We start from the raw sequence: 21,268 nt of genomic DNA on the forward strand, positions 1-21,268 counted from the left end.
TGATATGGTCGAACTCAGTTTATTGACCTTCCTAGAATATCGTACACGTGATGCTCCTGTACGAAAATAACAAGCATGGAGATAAACTGGAAAATGAAAATAGTTAGATGTGTCTCAAGGCCGCTTTATAAGCTCTCTCTGTGTGCTACCTGTTCCTACTCTGGCATCGCTGAGATCATTCCCAGAGCAGTCCCACCTAGGCCCTCAGCCCTAGGCCGGTCACTCCGTCGAGCTCCTCTGCGGTGCCGGATCAACTCTGCACCGATTGTTGAGCTGTCACATCCTGTGCTTTTTTGAATTGCTTACACATAGTTTTCCGGTACTTGCTTGGTCAAAGTAGACTGGAGAGCATTGCCATGTCTCCCATCTTGAGCATTATCAGCTCCTTTCTCTAGCAACGTCTGCACGATCTCAACATGTCCTCTAGCAGAAGCAGCCTGAAGAGCATTGCCATGTCTCCCATTTTGAGCATTATCAGCTCCTTTCTCTAGCAACGTCTGCACGATCTCAATATATCCGCTGGCAGAAGCAGCCTGAAGAGCATTGCCATATTCTCCGCCTTGAGCATTGATATCAGCTCCTTTCTCTAGCAACATCTGCACGATCTCAACGTTTCCTCTGATAGAAGCAGCCTGAAGAGCATTGCCATACTTTCCGCCTTGAGCATTGATATCAGCTCCTTTCTTTAGTAACATCTGCACGACCTCAACGTTTCCTCTGATAGAAGCAGCCTGAAGAGCATTGCCATGAATACTGCCTGGAGCATTGATATCAGCTCCTTTCTCTAGTAATATCTGCACGATCTCATAATTTTCTCTGATAAAAGCAGCCTGGAGAGCATTGCCATATTCTCCGCCTTGAGAATTGATATCAGCTCCTTTGTCCAGTAACATCTGCACAATCTCAACATATCCGCTAGCAGAAGCAGCCTGGAGAGCATTGCCATATCTTCCACCTTGAGCATTGATATCAGCTCCTTTCTCTAGTAACATCTGCACGATCTCAACGTTTTTGACAGAAGCAGCCTGAAGAGCATTGCCATATTCTCCGCCTTGAGCATTGATATCAGCTCCTTTGTCTAGTAACATCTGCACAATCTCAACATATCCGCTAGCAGAAGCAACCTGGAGAGCATTGGCAAATCTTCCCTCTTGAGCATTGACTTCGGCTCCTTTCTCTAGCAATTTCTGCACGATCCCAACATATCCTTCAGCAGAAGCAATATGGAGAGCATTGCCATACCATGCAAATGGGTTAGAGTTTGTATACTTGGCATTGACTTCAGCACCATGACTTAGTAACATCTCTATCACCTTCTCATGACCCTCAAATGATGCAGCCTCAAGGGCATTGCGAAAGCGCCCACCTTGGGCATTGACATCGGCGCCATGATCTAGTAGCATCTGCACCACCACTTCATGGCCATAAGAGGATGCAGTCTGCAGGGCATTGCCATAAAAACCACCTTGGGCATTGACATCAGCGCCGTGGTCTAGTAGTGTCTGTACGATCTCAACATGTCCTCTAGCAGAAGCAGCCTGGAGAGCATGGCAATTCCACCCACCTTCAGCATTGACCGTTTCCGATAGATTCTCAAGTTTAGTAGCCACTGCTATTATATTATGCAAAATGGGCATTATTCCCAGCAAACTTGCGTAATACAAAGGTGATCCAAAACTGTGGTGGGTGTGTCCACCCAGGAATCTAGACTCGTATGGAAGATAATCCATGTCATTTAAGCTAGCCCAGCCAATAAAAGAGTCGTGATGTTGAAATAGCTTCTGTAACAGCTGTTCAATGTCCAAATTGTCTTTTTGAGAGTGGATGTAATGTCTATACCAATTTTGAGCAGCATAAGAAGCCAAAGGAAACTCTTCCTCCTTTGACGTCATGTAAACCAGATAAGGGTTCAACGGAAATTCTTCATTTCTTGGTATATCTAATATCCCATTCGATAGCATAGGCTCGAGAAGATATACAAGACATATTTGGCTTATTTCTGTGTTTGCTGGTCCACTTTGAAGGGCAAACCTGCATCCTTTTCGCTGTTGGATTCTTTCTGACTGAAGATATTCCTGGACAGAGAAATGTGCGATTCGGGCCTTAAAAACGCTTTTCTGGGCTTTATCTTCCACAACCTCCATGAGTCCCATACATATATCAATGATATCATTTTGCTCCAACAGTCGGCCCTCACGATCAAGATGCGGAGGGGCACCAAGATCCACTGCATGAGCATCAAGTAGCTCATCAATAGTGAGAGGCCGTGTGGAGAAGCAAAGCAAAGTCAAAATCCGACGTACGTCATGAACATAGGCTTCATCGATGCTGCTCAGAATCCGCTCGTATGTTTCATCCAAATCTCGAGGAAGAGCGTGTAGAAAACGGTCAAGCTGGTTTCGGTTCAGTGCCCGTTTGATTTCCGTAAGCTGACATTGAACATATCTGAATCTGTAGGTAATATTAAGACAAAAAAGCCCCCCGAAATATCTTGAGCTGTGAGAACTTACACTCCCTGTGCTTTTTGTGTCAATTGCTCCTGAATCTCGGCATGTCGAGTATTCCACCTCCGAAGTTTCGTGTCATTTTGGAGCTGATCGGAGACAAAATTAACAATGTCTCTATCAATCTCTGGATTTTCCATTGATACAGCCTGTCCATGGGAAGGATCAAGAGACTGATGAATGTCAAGGTGATTGCGACTGGTTACTAAAAGATGGAGTCCAGGTAAACTCCATTTCCGTATTGCTTCTATGATTCTCAAAACATCATCTCTTCCACTATCTCTGGGGCTTTCATCTAGAGCGTCAAGGAAGAGATATATCTCTTGAAATTGACTGAGGACTCCGTGAAGAGAGTCCAGTAACACATCCACTGGAGGGGTACGTGACTTATAAGCTTCATACAGACGTTCCAGATCCTTTCCACCATTTTGAAGCTGTACTGATAGCTGGAATATGAATGCACACAACATTCCATGGCTTTTTTGCTTTGCCTCATCATTGAAGGAAAAATAAAAGAATGCGATGCCAACCGCATGCTTGTCCTTAGTCTCATGAAATGTGTGCTGGATCGCAGTTGAACACAGGACAGACTTGCCACATCCTGCAAAGCCCTGGATCCAGAGGAAGGAATTGTATGCTACCAGCCAATTTGTAAATTGATGGCTATTGATGAACCATAATCCAGTCTCTTTATGCCGTTTTTCACAAGCGGCGTTGTGGTCAATGGACGCATCGGGAGCCTTGAGCCAATTGTGGATTGTTGAAGATAAATGACTTGTATTAATCCGTTCAAGGAGTAATTTGATTTCAGATAAATCATGTTGAGTCTTGTTGTGGACTTTGAGCTGTAGTACATCAAGTGCAAGTGACAAGTTTTCTCGTATTGCACTGATATCTTCTGCAAGCTTCTGTAGGGTACTTCTGCGGAATGGATATGCGGCACGACGTCCAGCAACTCGGATGCGACCTGTCAGATTGACAACTGGTTCTCTATGAAATTTCTGGCACTCCTTCTGCAGCTCTCCAATAATCTCCTGGCACCTTTGTGTAGACTTCTCGACTTCTTTCAATATTTGATAAGCATTTTTTTGGGACTGGCAATCGTGAACTGCAGTTTCTAGTGACTGAAGAGTATTCTGAAGATCCCCAAGGTTTCGTACCATCTTCGCCAGGTCGTTATCTTTCTCCTTGTATGCGGAATAATACTCGGTCAAAGACTGGGTCACTTGAATGCCAAGTGAGAGTAATCCTGCAATTCCCGCTGCGATCGAGAGTGGATCAGCCATTGTCTAGGCGAAGTGCAGTATGAATCACGAAGTATTGAGTAATTTTGAGATGGAAAGCTTACTCTCCATGGATAGAATCCAGAACGCGCAACGTCTGCGATCGAGGCTGTCAATGAGGGGCTGTTTCGTCAAATTCAGCCTTGCAGGCCGTCCGGCATCAACGACATCTAATTCGAGGAAGCTCAGCCGAGCCAAAAAGCACTCCAGGACAGGCTTCTGGAATTGTGCCACTCTATTTGTATGACTCTACCTGTGAGGAACCCGTGCCTAGTTTTCTCATATTAAACGTCACATCTAAAAATCGACTGTAAGATTTTATAAGGGCCCGGATTAAACCCTTTATTGTGGCATCTTCGTCATAGTTATCAATTGTTCCCTGTCTTTAAATAACATCAGATTTTCCTGACGAATTCTGTCGCCGATTTTGTGTCAATTGCAGTTTCTTATTCGTTCTGCGAGCTTCCATAGCAGGCATAGTACTGTATTTGATATCGTTGATATGGCTCAGTTCCTAATGCGTCTTCACCTTGGTTGTACGGGATGATCTGTTATCCTGCTGATGAGGCGGACCGGCGATAGGTACTATTCATTATTTCAGAACAGTTTGATGATAAAATGACTTGAACATTTCAAAAACCTTTCTTATGTGAAAGATGTTTTCTTAATTATATGCAGTTAGCTTCAACGCTCAGTCTCAGCAGCGAACAACAATAAAGGCGGAAGCTAGTACTGCAATCATTAAAAATTAGGTATAGATTTCAAAAACCGATTTTCTTACCTATAGTCTTTAATTTATTTAGTCTCACTGCCAAGCCTCCAAACTTCCACCCAAGGCTGACTTCCAAAGTAAGAGATAAGGCGGAAGGGAAGTTTTGCAAACCTCTGTATTGATCATGTTCTTGCTGCATCTGCGGGTACTTTTACAGGAGTTTACACTGTTAGGTTGAACGTTACGACAGACGGATACTACTCTTTTCCAGCGTCTTTTTGATACGTTTCGTTTAGAAATCCGTCACTATACTGCCAATAGATATCATAGTATTGAAAAGACTTGCACCTCGATAGCAGAACAGGATGAGTCATCTTGGGCCATAGGAGGGTGGTGATGATGCACAGTCAATTGCCGAACAATTTCTCGTTTGACCCAACGGCTGTCTATTTAATTGGGATATTTTCTATGCGAAAACAGCTTGCTCTGTAGTGCAAAGTTGTATCTCGAACATCGACTCTTTGGGTGCTCGATAGTTGTGATCAAACCCAGGAGAGCGCATGCTTGGACATACCCGGGACATAGTTACTACTGTATTGGGTTACAGAGTAGGTCTCGTACCTAAAGAGACATTACGTGTACAGTGAGGCTCAGGGAAGTTATATAGTGCCTCCCCTCCCTCCTATTTCTTAGCTCCAGCGCCTCTACACAGCGGATACTTGAGAACCAATCTAAGGTGTGATCGAATCAATTTGGCCGACCAATAAGATATACATAGTATATTACTTAGCGCTTGCTTTCAACGCTTTGCTCTCGGAATTATTCTCCAAGTTTCATCTTTGAATCGCCAAAGTTCAGTGTACTCTGTGAGAAGAGTTGAACAACCGCCAGAAATAGTTTTACCATCGGCACATCTCATTCGAACTTTGACAGCATAAGCTTTGGATCCATAAGAGCTCAAAGAGCTGTATACAATGGAATTTGACAGCGGATAATCGGATGTGTTCCGGTCCTGAGTGGCTAGAACAAGTCGCGGGCACCAACAAGGGTAGTCTATGAGGCTATGGCTAAGCTACTGTTAGTATTAAGTCACCCATGTCTTAGCACAGGCTGCACTGTTCATTCGTTTTAGACTGCTTTGTAAGTCATGGCACATAGCAAACCGGGTTTCAGCTATCAAATGGCTATTTTATGCAACTGGCATTTTGTTGTCTCTTCAGAATGGCTTCTACTCATTAAAACTTCTAAGATCACAAAAAGACGAACCTTCGGCGCGTATCTCCCCGTACTTGGCGTAGGTTAGGCCTCCAACGAGTCAGTTTTCTGTACTACTTTCCACTAGTCGACAAGGGTTCCCACTAATAAATGAACCTCGGAGCGAAGCGAGGACAGTCATGAAACTAGGAGCAGCCGTCAGCACAAATACAGCCAATCATACACTGCGATTCCTACCACAGAAGCAGACTGTTCAATGTATCACAGTGCCACATGCAACGTTGCGATGCTTGTTTGCCTGGTAACGAACGACTAGTATCAGGCTGGCTGTGGCCTATGGGCTTGCACGATTTAGATTGAGGCTGAATTGATAGCTAGTGTGATTTGATTGATTTACAAGTATAAGAACTAGGGGTTTAGACTGGCGCGAGGTCTTTAGTTTTCATTTGTATGTATTTCCTATCATAAAATCATCTCATCAATTGAAACTTTAAAATGAAGATCACGACCGTTATCAGCCTCCTCTCTCTGAGCACCTTTGCCTTGGCCAAGGACAGCTCAACCACTACTTCTCAAACTATTACCGATGCGTATGTCATTTCAACCGCTCTGCTATCAATGAAACAGTTGACGCTGTATGCTAACCATGATTACTAACACAGTTCATCTTATCTCGCGGGCTTCGGCATCACATCTGGGATTAGCGGCGCACAAGCGACATCACTTGCGTCGGCGCTCCTTTCGCTCAAAGAGCAACAAACGACCCAATCTGCTTATATCTCAGCTTGGAGTGTTATTCAAACTGCCGTTCCAACCGGCGTTTGGAACTCATTGGAATCATCAGGCTTCAGATATCAACTGGACTCTTCCACCACCGTCGAGCCCTCGTGGTACTCAAGCCTTCCGGATTCGGTGAAGAAAGAGCTGGTGGCGGAGGAAAGTCAGCTTCAATCGGTGGAGGAAAAATACCTGGCCACGACGACGTCGTCTGGCATGGCTGCTCAGCAAACACTTGCTGCTGGTGGTGTGCTCGCCGCTGGTATTTTGGGAGTTGCTGCTTTGTTGTAATGGGATTCGTATCATAGGTATCTGATACAAACGAGATGGAGTATTACATAATGTATACCTAGGGACCTATAATGATTGTAGCCATAGATCTTTAAGCCGCAGAGATGAAAGGCGAGAATCAGTGACGCAAGACCGAAAAGAAGGACAAGCAGTACAAGCATGCGTATCGAACGTTAATCTGGCACCGGAATGGCGTTCGTGTAGGTATTTAGGGCTCGTTTCCGACCAAGGCTTCAGTTCTGGTCGATTGATAAAAGATCGGCTCATGTTTATGACCACTTGAATGATAAATTGAAATAACATGATCTTGATCAGAGAATGAATCTGCTTCATTTTCTTTGGCCAATTTGATCAGATATTCGATTATTGAGGGATTTAAAGACCAGAGACTTTCACAAAATGACGTTGGTTCTCATGATAAGGGGATGTCATCATTTACAAGATTAGTCCTTGCTAGTAATCGCGATTTCATCTTTAAAAGTCTGCTTTGAATGTCGACATTCGACGGTAATCTGTAGTTTCGACATAGAAGAGCCAGTAATAACGCTAGATAGCGAGATGAGAAGACCATCGGAAAATGCACACGTCCACAGATGAATGACGTTGACTCGGCATGGACCCTAGTATAATGTGAAAAAAAGAAATTTCCACCATTATCGATTAACCAACGCAGGGCAGGCAAAACAAAGTGGAATATCACCTTCAGCGTTTGCATGAGATAGGATACTGGATGGAAACTCAATTGCAGTTAGCAAACTCAGCTAGCATCCTAGGTCAAACGTCCTCACTTGACATGTACACGATCACGACCGACTTTTCCAAAACATGACATAATTGCTATCACTGACAGCCGGTCTCAACCCCGGGTCTTTTAGAAAATACTGCACGATACTTAAAAGCTGTTTTACTCCGCTTGGAGTTGGAAGCTGCAGAAGAAGCCGGGGGTGGCGAGAGATTCCGAGCCTCGTCCCGAGTCACAATACCCTAAGTGTGGGGATCTAGTGTGAGGTTTCATCAATAGACGTCTCATTTCAGCATGGGTGATTTCACTACTAAATCAAGTCATGTTAAGTCACTATGTGAAGTGTCGTCGACTTCAAAGAAACAGTATAAAATCCAATGCAGTAGAGAAAAGTGGCTTTCTTGCATCGGCGGCAAATCGTGTATCGCTTTTTTGCGTAAAAAATCCCCAATCATTCTTATATACGACAATGGTTTCAAACAGGGTTCACAATTACCGATATAGGCAATAATATGTATTGCAATCCAGCCAAGTGTTAAATCCATTAGCTAGACACTCGTGTAGTAGACTTACATCAAACTCGGATAGAGGCCAATCACCTCGTCTCGGGGTGAAACTCTCCGGATCAATGATTCCTCCACACTCCAATTCTCCATTCGAAAACCTTAAACTCATCCAGACTTTTATCGCGGGGAAATGTGTATTGCGACGTGCTCACAACAGCCTAGTATGAGCTGAATCAATAGGATGACGGAAATGTGCTGATCCACATCGTGTTTTGACCCTGAACTTATTGCTGGGGTTGTCAGGCGCTGCGCAATGCCCCATTTTCGAACATGAAATGATACTGGAATTTCTGTAATTCACCAGATGACACGGGGTTATACGGATAATGGTATAAGTCGTGTGCTTTATAAAAAGGCTGCGAGATTCCGCCGCAGTCGTTACTATCCATCCATCTGTGACAATAACAAGACCTGATCGATTCGAACATCTATCTGTTACTTGTATTGACGGTATATTTCTTCAACCATGGCTGTTTCAGGTGAACTCGATATCAAAATGGACCACGAGTGTCTAGAGGTCGAAAATATTACGGGTGAGGTCTCCTTTTCGCCCGAGGAGGAAAAGGCTCTTTTGCGCAAGATCGATATGCACTTGTTGCCGACTATCTGGATCATGTACTTGCTGTCCTACATGGATCGAACCAAGTACGTTTCTTGATTACGCTGGTTGTCCGAACCGATGCTAACATAGATTTGCTAGTATTGGTAATGCAAAGATTTCCGGCATGCAAACAGACTTGGCCCTTACCTCGAACCAATACTCCATCTCTCTGGTGGTTTTCTTTATTGGATATGTCATATTCGAAGTACCTAGCAAGTACGTTAGCTTCTATTCCGAGTTAGTAACACCTAACTAACCACATCTCAACAGCCTTGTCCTCAGCCGAAGCCGCCCTTCATATTTCCTCCCGGCCATCATGATCATCTGGGGAGCCCTCACAATCATCATGGGTGTGATCAAGGACTTCAAACATCTCGTTGTCCTCCGAACCCTGATTGGATGTGTCGAAGCCGGCTTTGCGCCCGGTGTCCTCCTCGTGCTCTCCTCCTGGTACAAGCGAGCCGAACAATCCAAGCGATTCGCCGTCTACATATCGGCTGCCATCTTATCTGGCGCATTTGGTGGACTTCTCGCCGCTGTTATTGTCGATGGTCTTGAAGGTGCTCATGGTATCCGGGGATGGCGTTGGCTTTTTATCGTCGAGGGAGCTGCAACTATTGGATTCGCCTTGATCTCCAAGTTCATTTTGTTGGATTTTCCGGCTACTTCTCGTCTGCTGACAGAGAGGGAGAAGCAGATTGCTATTGCTCGTTTGGCAAGGGATGATGTTACTTCAGCTTCCGAGGATCCCACAAGGAGATTGTCCAGCATCAAGGCATTGAAGCAAGCCGTTAAGAAATGGAAGACCTGGACGTTTGTAGTCGGTTATATGGTATGTTGACTCGATTTAAGTCTTGAACCAATACTAATAGTTTTGAAATTAGGTCATCGTCGGATCCAGCACCCTATCCTACTTCTATCCAACCCTTATCAAGGGCCTCTTTGGCGATGCCTCAACCCAGAAAATCAACTTCCTCACCATCCCCATCTACGGAGTCGCCTTCGTCTGTACCATTATTACTGCATTGTTCGGTGACAAAGTCCCCCAGAAGCGAGGTCTCATTATCGCTGGTTGGCTGGTGTTCTCCATGGTGTGCTCCATCATTGTCTGTGTTGTCTACAACTTCACTGCACGATATGTCCTCTTGGTCCTTATGGCTGCTGGCTTGTGGTCAACCAATGGAGCTGCACTTGCATATGCTTCTTCATCCTTTGGTGACTTTGATCCCCAGGTTAGAGGTGTCAGTCTTGCTATGGTTAATGCTTTGGGTAACCTGGCTCAAATATATGGATCGGTAGGTTTCCATCCTGGATTATTGTTTGCTTCGCGCGCGAAAATGCTAATAATAATCTCTTGTTAGTACTTATTCCCGTCCGACGACGCTCCAAAATACCTCAAAGGCTTCGGTGTTATCTCCGGAATGCTCGGTGTCGGTGTTGTTGTCTACACTTTGCTCCATATCTGGATCAACCGTGAGGCAAGAAAGTCTACTCAAGGTCATGGTTTGTAAAGTCACAGAAGCAACTGTACTTTCAATTTGTCACGACACTGAGGTTTTATGTATATATGTGGTTAGCACAATGGAGAAATACAATTCGTATGAACATATTTTGATTTATCTCTACAGTTAGTATGTGGTAATCTATCCTAAGAATGTAGGCATTGAAGGTCTTCCAATACCGAGGAACGCTTTGATTTGTTTCGATGTTTGTAAATATATAATATGCGAGTGTTAATGGTAAATTCCATTTCGTATATATTCACAACATCTGCATGTACCAGTTGACGCAGGGTTTGACTACGCATTACTGAAGAGAGACAATCACATTCAGTCATCCATCTTTCCCTGAGTTACATCCACATGAAATACCTCATCTGGGTTTTCATACAGCTCCCGATACTCATCCATCAACTGCCGCGCCGGAGGTGCAGAATTGACAAAAGCCTGAAGCCTTCGGTCTGGGACAGCATAATGAAGAGCAACATATACAGCGGCACTGATGGACATTCCAGTCAAGAAACAGATGTAGTATAGATGTGTCAGTCCGATTGGAACTGTAATACTAGGACTCACATACGCAATGAAGCCGGGTAGCGAAGGAACGACTCCACAGATCCACTGCATGGAACGTCAGTGACTTGATTCAAAATGATTAGGAGAAGAAAGACATACCGCTACGACGGCTCGCCAGTTGACCCCATAAGTATACCAGTAAATGCTACTTCTGTTCCCAACAAATAGATCGGGCACCTTGATCTTGCGTTGGTTGACGATGAGGTATGAAGAAATCATGAGTCCCACCATGGGTCCTACAAAGACAGAGTAGCTGCTCAAAACGGTGATGAATGTTGTTGCAGTATTGACCAGCTTCCATGGGTTGGCGGCGATTGAGAGGACCACTGTCAAATAGGCACCGCGTCTGATGTTGACATATTTTGGCCAGGTTGCAGCAAAGTCGAAGCCTATTTTGCTTGTCAGCGGAAAGCGCAACAATTAAGCCACGGGGGAAAAAAAAAAACGTACCACCCGAAAGAGCGTTGCCGGGAACATTAACTCCAATCTGTGATACCACGAGAGCCACTCCTCCAAAAAATGCCGCAGCCCGTGAACGAGAACCGCCCGTCTCGATGACAGCGCTCAGAAGATTCGGCAAATTCCACATTGCTTCGCCATATCGGTTCTGCGTAGCCGCAGTCACAAGGATTCCAATGACACTGCAAGAAATGGCACAGAGCGCAGCACTGATAATCTGTCCCCAGATAGCATCCCGTGGACGCCGTGCAAAACGTGCGTAGTCAGTCTGGTTCAATATACCAGCGGCAATACTACCAATGGTGCTGATGATGCCGTAAGCAATCATCCAACCAGATGAGCTGTTAGTAGAGGATATTGTATCTCCGAATCCAGTGCTTCCCATTGTGGCCAGTGACCAGATCAGCAGCACAATCTCAAATACAATAACGACCGCTGCTGAGATGTAGAAGAGCATCTGCAGCTTGTGTGGTCGCACATAGACGAAAGGCAGCGATATAACCATGAATACAATGTATGCCACGAACTCAGCTGTCGTCATGCCGGTTGATGCAGGCATATGGTTGGGAATCCGGTCTTCGAGGGAAGGCCAGATGGCCTGCAAGCAGACATAGACGCATTCACCACCGATCCAAGCCTGGAAGCCATCTTTTCGTTGTTAGGAGACGCTCGGGTATCAAAGGAAGGAGTCCTCACAACTTACACCAGACTTCGGCGCTGTTAGCATGAGATCAATTTGAAGTCGACTTGGAATGGTACTTACTGATCGAAAGAAAAATTCTGTTCCAGACAACCCACTGTGATCCCCACATACCCCAGACATATCTATTCGCGACTGGAAATCCCACTATATGATTGTTATTTATTTTGTTCGGCCACTCAGGTCGAAAGAAGTGATCGAATCATGGTTCTTACAGTGATAAAATGCCCCCGGAAGAGAATTCAGAACGATGAACACAGAGGCAAGAATGTTTCCCACAACAATGGCAATAATGGCCTGCCACCAGGACAATCCCAAGGGTATCAACGAGCTTCCGGTCATATACGTCGAGATGTTGCAATTAATGAGTACCCCTGGATTGGAAAGGTAGTCAGCCAATGATCTGCGCTAAGCATGCCTTCAGTGAGGGAATATATTTGTACGGACAGTAGTAATTGAACGTCCAGAATCCCCATTTGCGTCGCCCTGCCTCGACAGGCTTGATATCGTTGTTGATCCATGGATCTGGGATAGTTCCGCCCTCATGGGGGACCTCAAGTCTCTTCAGAAGCGACATGACTATTAGCCAGAATCACATTCGATGACTGCAGGATCACATACTGGCCAGCCGGAACAATTGGTTTTCTCATTCATATAAATATCTTGGGGAGCTCACGCGATCCCGATGATGAAGCTGATAACGGTGATAGATAACGCTAGCTTATCTCCTCAATAACCTAGGTTCTTTTGCTGGACTTTAATTGGTGGACTTGAAGCTTTTCTATATTCTATTGGCGGACTTCAAGAGATACCAAGAGCTCCGCTCTCCACATTCGTCGCAACTGCCGAAAGAGGCCCGAAAATGCATGATAGGCAATACAGCTATTCGGTCTATTTACGGAATGATTGGTGGGATGGGAATAGATCAATGTCGGAGTATTCCGTCTTCTGAAGCTATGTATCGATAAATATCATCTTTCCACCGACACCCGTAGATAAGTATATAGCAGGTTTGATAACTCCTCACCTGGCGTACTTTTGAGTTCATGAGCTAGCCTAAGAGAGGAACACTCGAAGTATCGATATTATGGCAGCATCTTCATACAGAGTAGGTGTCGATGTGGGTGGCACAAATACAGATTGTGCCATCATTGATGTAACAGCTACGGACAATTCATCGAGGGGTGTCTGCGCATCTTGCAAAACACCAACTACGCCGGATGTTACCTCTGGGATATATACAGCTATTGTTAATGTGCTGGCCAAGTCGGAGGTCAACCGAAAGGATGTCCAGAGTGTTGCCATTGGTACGACGCATTTTGTCAATGCTGTTGTAGAAGCCGATCCGCGTCGGCTCAGCAAAGTGGCCGTAGTTAGGTTGTGCGGTCCATTTACAAGAGCTGTGAGTATTCTCGTTTGTTTCGTCTTGTTTACGATGTATTAGTTGCTGACGAGCACAAATGAAAGATTCCTCCATTTAGCGACTTCCCTCAACGCCTAAGAGAGATCATGGAAGGCCCGCTTTTCTATCTTGATGGTGGTAAGGAAAAGGACCACTGGTCAATTTTCAGGATTTTAAAGCTGACTCTCAGCTTTCAATAGGTCTCGAAATAGATGGTCGCGAGATCTCCGCCATCTCTCCCAAGCAAATTGAAGACACGGTTGCCGATATCAGAAAGGCCGGCATCTCCACCGTGGCCCTTGTTGGGGTCTTCTCGCCCCTGGATCACCAAGGAATACAGGAAGAAGCTTGCAAGAAGATGATGCTTGATCTCGATCCGTCTCTTTCCGTCGTCTGTTCTTCCAAGATCGGAAATGTTGGACTCCTAGAACGCGAGAACGCGACAATACTTAATGCCTCTATTCTGAGTCTCGCCCGAAAGACGGTCCGCGCGTTTTGTAAAGCCATGGCCGATCTTCAACTTCATTGTCCATTGTTTTTGACCCAAAATGATGGTACACTTACAGATGCTGCCACCGCAGCTGAGCTGCCTATAAAAACATTCGCCAGTGGACCAACGAACAGCTTGACGGGAGCTGCATACCTCGCAAATCTAGATCGAGGAATGGGAAATGATGCTATCGCTGCAGATACTCAAATTCTTGTCATGGATATCGGAGGAACCACAACCGATGTTTGCGCTCTATTACCGTCCGGATTTCCCCGGAAAGCACCAAATTTCGTGGAGGTAGGCGGAGTCAGGACGGCTTTCTCCATTCCAGAGGTGTTGTCGGTAGGTTTGGGTGGAGGTAGTCTTGTCCGAGTAGACGAGGCGTTGGATACTGTTGCTGTTGGACCGGATTCAGTTGGTCACCGTCTTGGAAGTGATGCTTTGGTTTTCGGCGGTGATATAATGACATCTACCGATATCACAGTTGCGAGTGGGAAAGCTGAAATTGGTGATGCATCCAAGGTTAAGCATATTCCCGACACAGTGCTTGCCAAAGCACGGGACAGAATCAAGAGAATATTGGAGCGCACCATTGACGATATGAAAATATCCGATCTGCCCGTGACACTCCTTCTCGTCGGCGGTGGCTCCATTGTCTGCGCTGAATCTTTGAACGGGGTGGCAAAGTGTATTATTCCACCTCATCATGATTCTGCTAATGCAGTTGGAGCGGCAATCGCTAAAGTCTCTGGCGAGGTGGATGTCATTGAGATCTTGGAGAACCGAGACGAGAGAGCTGTGGTCGAAGCAGCCAAGCAGCAAGCCATTGAGGCTGCGATCGCCCGCGGAGCGGACAAGGATGACGCCAAAGTCGTCGAGATAGAGAAGATCCCACTGCAATATGTGACGAATAAAGCTATTAGGCTGGTCGTGAAGGCCGTGGGTAGACTTAGCACGGCAAACTTTCAAGGAAACTCGATATCAGAGCAATCGGTTGATTCACACTGGATATCGATTGATGATGACCAGACATCCGAGCAGGAAACGAGCGGTCAGACAGCATCTTCAACAACAAGAGATGCCGCTTCACCGTCTTCTGCGAAGGAGTTTACCGCTGTCCAGTTTGACTCTTACAAACCGGAGGTTGTAAATAATGTATGGTATCTCTCTGCCGTTGATCTAGAATTCATCGCTACTGGTACTGGAGTTCTTGGTACCGGGGGAGGAGGGCCTTCTTATCTGCAGTACCTTCAGTGTCTTCATTGGCTGCGATCTCCCGATTCAAAAGGACGAATGAGAGTTGTCGCCCCGGAGTACATGAAGGACACCGATGTATGTGTTTTCGGATCCTGGTATGGCGCACCAAGTGTTTCGAGCGAACGGCTCCCTGCCGGTACAGAAATAATGACGGCTATTGATTACTCGGTTCAATTGTCAAAACACTCGCACTTTGAGGCTGTCATCGCAGATGAGATTGGTGGTGGCAATGGGATGTCAACATTTCCAACATCCAGCTTCTATGATATTCCGGTCATTGATGGCGATCTGATGGGTCGTGCATATCCCACAATGGAGCATGGTAAGTTTTCCAATGTCAATTTGTGGACGATAGGTCGTCCTTTTCTAACACATACGTAGGAACACCCTATGTCTACGGATATCCTATAACTCCTTGCACTTTAGCAGACGCTAAGCAGAATGTTGGGGTTGTGATGGTCAGTTCAATGTTTTAGATAACTTTGATTATTTTATTCAACCTCTGTATCTGACGTCGTTGTACAGAATGCCGAATCCAACACCAGGGTGGAAGGAATGCTGAGATCCCAATGTGTTAATCTTGGCCTCAAAGCTGCCGTCGCCGCTGTCCCCCTAAGCTGCGACATCATCAAGGAGTATTGTATTCCGAACACTGTTTCTCAAGCTTGGTACATCGGCCGAGCGGTCCATCAAGCCAGGAGATCCAAGACTGATATAGTGAAATCCATAGTATGTTCAATTTCTCTCGTACTGATTTCTTTTTTTTGAGTGCTTTATGGGTCCCAAGGTTTCGAAAACATGCTAATAGACTGTCTCCCACAGTTCGCAACCTCCCCCGGAAAGCTGCTATACAGTGGTAAAATCATCGACGTTAAAAGAGACGTCAGTCGCGGATACACCATGGGACAATGCACTATTGAGCCCTTGACCGGTGACGAGATACAAACCCCCGGCAATATTCATTCCACAGATGACGACAAAGACAAGCGCTGCATAGTAATTCCGTTTCAGAATGAGTTTCTATACGCAGCGTACGTCGACGATGTCATCAGTGCAGATGATCCATCAAAACATGACATTATATGTACTGTGCCAGATCTGATCTCGGTGTTGGGAGCGGATGGAGAAGCTATTGGATCCCAGGAACTGCGATATGGACTTAAAGTGGATGTGATCGCTATGGCGGCACATCCTTTATGGACGGAAGATGAGAGGGGCTTGAAAGTCGGAGGGCCAAAGGGATTTGGGTTGGATATGGAGTTCAAGAGCTTGGGCCCTTATCAGAGACCGAGAAGTGTGATTGAAGAATTTAATGTCCAGTGAAGATATCCGTTGTTACCATTGTTCAAGTTGCGCATCTGTGTCATCAAGTATCGGATAGTCTAGCCACTGGTCGAAGCTCAACATGTCTAATGCAACCTCAAAGTCGATAGATGTAGAATCATTGACAGCCATGAGAAAATCATCAATGTCAATACCTGGATGGTCTGTAATGGATGGAACCGCAGTGCTGATATGTCCCAAGTCTGGCTCCCTCGTTGTGACTGGTTGAATTGTGTGTGTAGCCTTAGTAGAGCCAAGTGTATCATCGTCAGACCGTTTCAAATACTTCTTTGCAAGCTCCTCGCCACCAAATATCGACGCAATTTCCTTGACTAACGAGGTGCGGGCCTGTGAGTCTCTATCCTGGTCATGCTCAAACAAATCAAGCATCTTTCGCAACACCTTGACTCCATCGGCTAGCATGGGTCTGAGATCAACTTGTTCCAGGTCCGATATTACCATCTGAATATCTTGAATCATCGAATGCGATGATAATCCCGGCAGGGAGCGCTCCACAAGCAAAAAAGCGGCCACTGCTACCGCAGCTGTATAGACTTGATATTCAAGGGCTGTAAATCGTTGCGATCTTAAAAATCCAGCAACGTTGATCTCACGCATTCGCCGGTACGGAACGAACATGTCTTGCGCGGCTTTTGCACAAACAAGCCACGATTCGCCAATGCGCGCGTGGAGAAAGGGTCTGTTCAGTCGAATACGTTGTAGACAAATTCCAAGGTGCAAAATATTGTGCTGCCACACAATGACATTCATGCTTGACATGTGGCCAATGTTTATTTCGTTATTGGTTTGAAAGTACCACGGAAATCGTGATACGACGTCTTGGATCTGGCGATCGATTGACCGGATATATTCATACGAAGAAGTATAAGCACCATTATTCTCGAAGATCCGACGAAAGATGTTATAAACCTCAATGTGCGCAATATCTGCACTCATGTCGGTGATTTCCTCAATGGGACGTGGCGTGATGGACGTTGCAGTGACATCGGTGTCATTGCAATGGGCCGGCATGGGTACCTCGGAAGATGAAGGGTGAATTAGCGGAGGACGCCCCAGACACATAGCTTGATAACTATGTAGAAGTTAGAACTGAACCCTGAATAAGACAAATCACGTACCAATCATCAACTATGAGTCCCCACCAGATACGACGCCTGAGTTCGGTATCCAGACGATCTTTGCCGGGGTTATTCTTATCTAGTCCCATAGCTTGAGCGTTTCGTACTGCTTGGCCGAGAGCTCTAGTTCATCACCAAGACTCGTGTTAACAAGAAACAAGATGAAAAAATAAAAGTAAACCACCAATTAAGAGATTGAAAGAGAAATCAGCAGGGAGAGTTTACTTACGAGTTCAATATCTCATGTTGCTTAGTTTCTAGCCAGTATGTCTGAGTACACAAAAACACTTGCAGCTGCGTTAAAGTCGGTTTCAGTTCATAATCACCAGCATAAAGCGCCTGACGAGATGCTTGATGCCAGACATGAGCCCAGTCACGATTCAGAGACTTTTCCATTCCCAACATACTCAGGTATTCTTGAGGGCCCATAAGCGCAGCCAAGGAGATAATTGTTAGCAAAAGTGCAAGCCATATGAGATCAATCTCAGTAGCGTCCAGCGACCAAAATGCATCGTATTGCTGCTGTAAGCTCGGGATATGAATGGCGTGATATATGAGGTCAATATTCCCGATGTAATATGACATGAGACCATCGCATAATTCTCGAGGTGGGAGAAGCGAGGCCAACTGCACCTTCCAGAATAACTTAGAGTCGATATAGCGAGATATTTGGGGTTGTGAATTGCCTGCTTCACCCGAAACAAGCGTAGAATGGGGCAGCAGGACGGGCAGCGTAAAACGTGATTGGAGAAATATTCTTGTATGTGCTGGATCTAGACGAGTATGTAATTGAGAATACTCCACAACTTGCTTTACTGAGTAGCTGGTCGGGGAACTCATAATTTCTAGCATGAAGTCGCTGCCTCCGGGCTTCGGCGACGCCGGCAAGCATCCGGGTGCAATGCTTGGAGGCGATTGTCGTGGCGCAACGCGCGCCGAAGCAGATGGCGCTGGATTTTCTTTGCATTGATCCTCTCTTTGATATCTGATGCAACTTTGGCAGGGAATCTGGCGGTCACACTTCAGCTTATGCTTTCGGCAGAGGTAGCAGCTGAGTGTACGCCGGCTGGCGGGKTTTCGTTTCTTCTGCCGAAAAGCAACACTCTGACTGGACGGGAAATCTGGAACAGTCATTTCATGCAGAAGGCGCAAACTTGTTGGTATAATGAAGGCTACCTCGTAGATCGGCGCGTTACCAAAGCAGAGTGTTCAGAGCGTATGTATGAACTTGTAACAGTATCAATCAAGTGGGTATTAAGACGAAAATAAAGAGAGAAATCTCCGTATTCGGGTTCGGCCGATGGCAGCGTTCATTGGTCTGAGAGCGTTGGGAAATTATCTGTAGTGTGGAATGTGTGTGATCCACTCCTTCGCTTTTGAAAGTGCAAAGCTTGAATGTCAGAGAAGGAATTTTAGTATCCACTTCCGCCTCGAGGGCCGTGTTTATTACTGCGAAGGCTGGCGTGACATAGGCACGTCTTGACACGGTTGTCGAGTATTTGTGACAAACGTCACCACGCTAAATTTTACTACTCTGCTTGCTAGCTCTAATTTTGGGATTTGGAGCCCATACGATCCGAAACCGGGAGCACTCACAAGCCAATCGACCGGTGCGCCCTCGGAGACGTCTTACAGCATCCTGGATATGGAATGGTAGAAACCACACCGGTGACAATGGTAAGCGATGATTATACTACAATGACCAGAGACTTGGATATTACTTGATAAAAAAGTAAACATCGACATCATCGATTTCTATGCCTGTTTATGTCCCTAGGTACACCAGAGAGAAAGGCTGTAAGGACTATTCTCCAACATATAGCTAACTTAAGCTTGTAGTCGTCCTTAGTCGGCTAGTTCGGTCACTTTCTGGGGTCCTACCATCTCGACACCCACCGGTGCTGACTCGTGGAACGTGGACGAATTTATCTGGCGCACTGCACTGTCGTCCCTGGTATTCATAGCCTCCAATTTCTTGTTGGCAAGACCTTTGAGTCCCGGTACACGAGCCAGCAAGGCCCAGAATCGTTTTGTCAGCGGAACAGCCCCGGTTCTCTCTTCGTACATCATCCATGAGACACAAAGAATGATGAAGAGCCAATACAAGTTATAGCTGATAACAGAGCCATAAGTGCCAGTATTTTGCCAACCCAAAATAGCCTGGAATACATCCCATCCATTGTCTGTTTCGGGGTTACAGCAGTTGACATGCCACACGGTTTCGAGGATGTTGTATGACCCTGGGCCGGAGCCCTCTTCAGACACATCGCTACCCACTGCGCGCTCGAATTGATAGTACTGCAAACTCCAAACGGCCTTGGAGAACATGCCAGCAGCGATAAGGTATAGCACACAGGTTGAAGCGATCAAGAATATTTGGATCGACATTGCGTTACCACCGCGATAGATGAGCCAGCCTACGAGAAGTCCAGCTATTATACCGGTGATGACGGGGATGGGGAAGGCCGTTGCTGGATATCCAAGGGAAACGCCGCCAACGAAGACCACAGCCTCGACACCCTCACGCAGCGTCGTAATGAATGGTAAGATGAACATCGCATATCGCCGTCCCCAGTCACTGCGCATCCACCGCGATTTGCCCTTTTTCTTCTCAACAAGTGCCTTGGCAATCTTGACGCGCCACTTCTGCTTGCTTTTATTGATGCGGAGGAGGGCGAGTCCCATAACGGTGATCATGACCTAGTGGAATTCGGACTCAGTCCTGCTTTTTTCATTCATACAATGTTCTCGGACATCGGACTCACTGTGGCAATCACATAAAAGATACCCTCCCATAAATCTTCCGAATTGGACCACGCATCATGACCCAAGCCGTAAAACAGACCGATGAAAATAGCGCCGATACATATACAAACCAAAACTCCCACAATAGATCCCATAAAGACCTGCCTTCGCAGTCGTTTATATATGGTCGGATCCTGGCCCGGCTGACCGAGAGATTGCTTGAGGAAAGACAGAAGCACCGAAACGATGATTAATGCCTCGAGACATTCTCGAAAGACAATGAAGAAGACTTGCGCGGCGAAAACGCTAACCATGTTGGCAAGACGGAAAGTAGAAAGTAAATGATTGAAAATGACTGGAAAAGGAACGTTTTCTCCTTGTTGCCATGTCTTTTATTTATTGTGCGGCATGGCTTGCTTATTCTCGTAAAAATTGAGCCGGTCTCGCTTTGAGTTCACGTGCGAACAAACAAGGTGGAATGTGGATGCGCGTAACATGAGTAGAGCAGTCGGCTCAAGCCCCAACGTACTAAATATGCTAAGTTTGGTGTGAGCCTGTAAAAGGCCAGTGATTGATCTGATACGGAGGGAAGAGACCCATGTCGAAGCCTTAGCGTGAGGGATTTTATCAATCTTACGACGCTACTCGTATCTTATCAATCTAACATTACGCACGCTACGTAGCATTACTCCACTAGTAAATTCAAGCAATTTTCAAGTCAATCTATTGGCGGAGAGCTCGTTACTAGCGAGAGAGAGGGGGGGGGAGGGGAGGAAAAACAAAAGGATGGGACCGAAAAAAGGGTAACGATTGCCGGTGTGAAAAAGTCGCACCGGCGCCGACATGTAGGTGGCCCAATCCACTTTTTATCCTTGATCACACTGGCAGCAAGATAGCAGGGGTTCTCGTAGAAGGTTTGGACGAAACCGACCTTCACGCCAACGTTTTCTGCTTCAGAATTCTCAACACTTCAAGTCACTCATACAC

At 45.9% G+C, this 21,268-nt stretch overlaps 7 protein-coding genes across 7 annotated transcripts; 3 read left to right on the forward strand and 4 right to left on the reverse strand.

Moving 5' to 3' along the window:
• Positions 1 to 302: 302 nt before the first annotated feature.
• On the reverse strand, positions 303 to 2,644 carry BHQ10_007456 (uncharacterized protein; the record flags this gene model as incomplete). Its single annotated transcript, XM_040880153.1, has 3 exons — positions 303 to 1,612; positions 2,156 to 2,445; positions 2,511 to 2,644. The coding sequence occupies 3 exons, from the start codon at positions 2,642 to 2,644 to the stop codon at positions 303 to 305; spliced, it is 1,734 nt and encodes a 577-aa protein (XP_040735959.1).
• A 3,565-nt stretch (positions 2,645 to 6,209) lies between these two features.
• BHQ10_007457 (uncharacterized protein) lies at positions 6,210 to 6,782 on the forward strand (the record flags this gene model as incomplete). Its single annotated transcript, XM_040880154.1, has 2 exons — positions 6,210 to 6,304; positions 6,377 to 6,782. 2 exons carry the CDS (start codon positions 6,210 to 6,212, stop codon positions 6,780 to 6,782), a joined length of 501 nt encoding a protein of 166 aa, XP_040735960.1.
• A 1,774-nt stretch (positions 6,783 to 8,556) lies between these two features.
• Positions 8,557 to 10,202, forward strand: BHQ10_007458 (uncharacterized protein; the record flags this gene model as incomplete). The annotated part of the gene is made up of 5 exons (XM_040880155.1): positions 8,557 to 8,735; positions 8,791 to 8,907; positions 8,962 to 9,523; positions 9,576 to 9,986; positions 10,053 to 10,202. 5 exons carry the CDS (start codon positions 8,557 to 8,559, stop codon positions 10,200 to 10,202), a joined length of 1,419 nt encoding a protein of 472 aa, XP_040735961.1.
• A 318-nt stretch (positions 10,203 to 10,520) lies between these two features.
• BHQ10_007459 (uncharacterized protein) lies at positions 10,521 to 12,502 on the reverse strand (the record flags this gene model as incomplete). The annotated part of the gene is made up of 7 exons (XM_040880156.1): positions 10,521 to 10,811; positions 10,866 to 11,155; positions 11,217 to 11,873; positions 11,929 to 11,934; positions 11,989 to 12,072; positions 12,141 to 12,299; positions 12,373 to 12,502. The coding sequence occupies 7 exons, from the start codon at positions 12,500 to 12,502 to the stop codon at positions 10,521 to 10,523; spliced, it is 1,617 nt and encodes a 538-aa protein (XP_040735962.1).
• Positions 12,503 to 13,012: 510 nt separating this feature from the next.
• Positions 13,013 to 16,397, forward strand: BHQ10_007460 (uncharacterized protein; the record flags this gene model as incomplete). The annotated part of the gene is made up of 7 exons (XM_040880158.1): positions 13,013 to 13,327; positions 13,393 to 13,465; positions 13,528 to 15,210; positions 15,286 to 15,396; positions 15,456 to 15,532; positions 15,600 to 15,803; positions 15,897 to 16,397. The coding sequence occupies 7 exons, from the start codon at positions 13,013 to 13,015 to the stop codon at positions 16,395 to 16,397; spliced, it is 2,964 nt and encodes a 987-aa protein (XP_040735963.1).
• A 12-nt stretch (positions 16,398 to 16,409) lies between these two features.
• Positions 16,410 to 18,670, reverse strand: BHQ10_007461 (uncharacterized protein; the record flags this gene model as incomplete). Its single annotated transcript, XM_040880159.1, has 3 exons — positions 16,410 to 17,490; positions 17,537 to 17,659; positions 17,766 to 18,670. The coding sequence occupies 3 exons, from the start codon at positions 18,668 to 18,670 to the stop codon at positions 16,410 to 16,412; spliced, it is 2,109 nt and encodes a 702-aa protein (XP_040735964.1).
• Positions 18,671 to 19,381: 711 nt separating this feature from the next.
• Positions 19,382 to 20,595, reverse strand: BHQ10_007462 (uncharacterized protein; the record flags this gene model as incomplete). Its single annotated transcript, XM_040880160.1, has 2 exons — positions 19,382 to 20,236; positions 20,302 to 20,595. The coding sequence occupies 2 exons, from the start codon at positions 20,593 to 20,595 to the stop codon at positions 19,382 to 19,384; spliced, it is 1,149 nt and encodes a 382-aa protein (XP_040735965.1).
• Positions 20,596 to 21,268: the final 673 nt, after the last annotated feature.

Source organism: Talaromyces amestolkiae, assembly GCF_001896365.1.
Source record: "Talaromyces amestolkiae strain CIB chromosome Unknown scaffold15.1, whole genome shotgun sequence".
NCBI lineage: Eukaryota > Fungi > Ascomycota > Eurotiomycetes > Eurotiales > Trichocomaceae > Talaromyces > Talaromyces amestolkiae.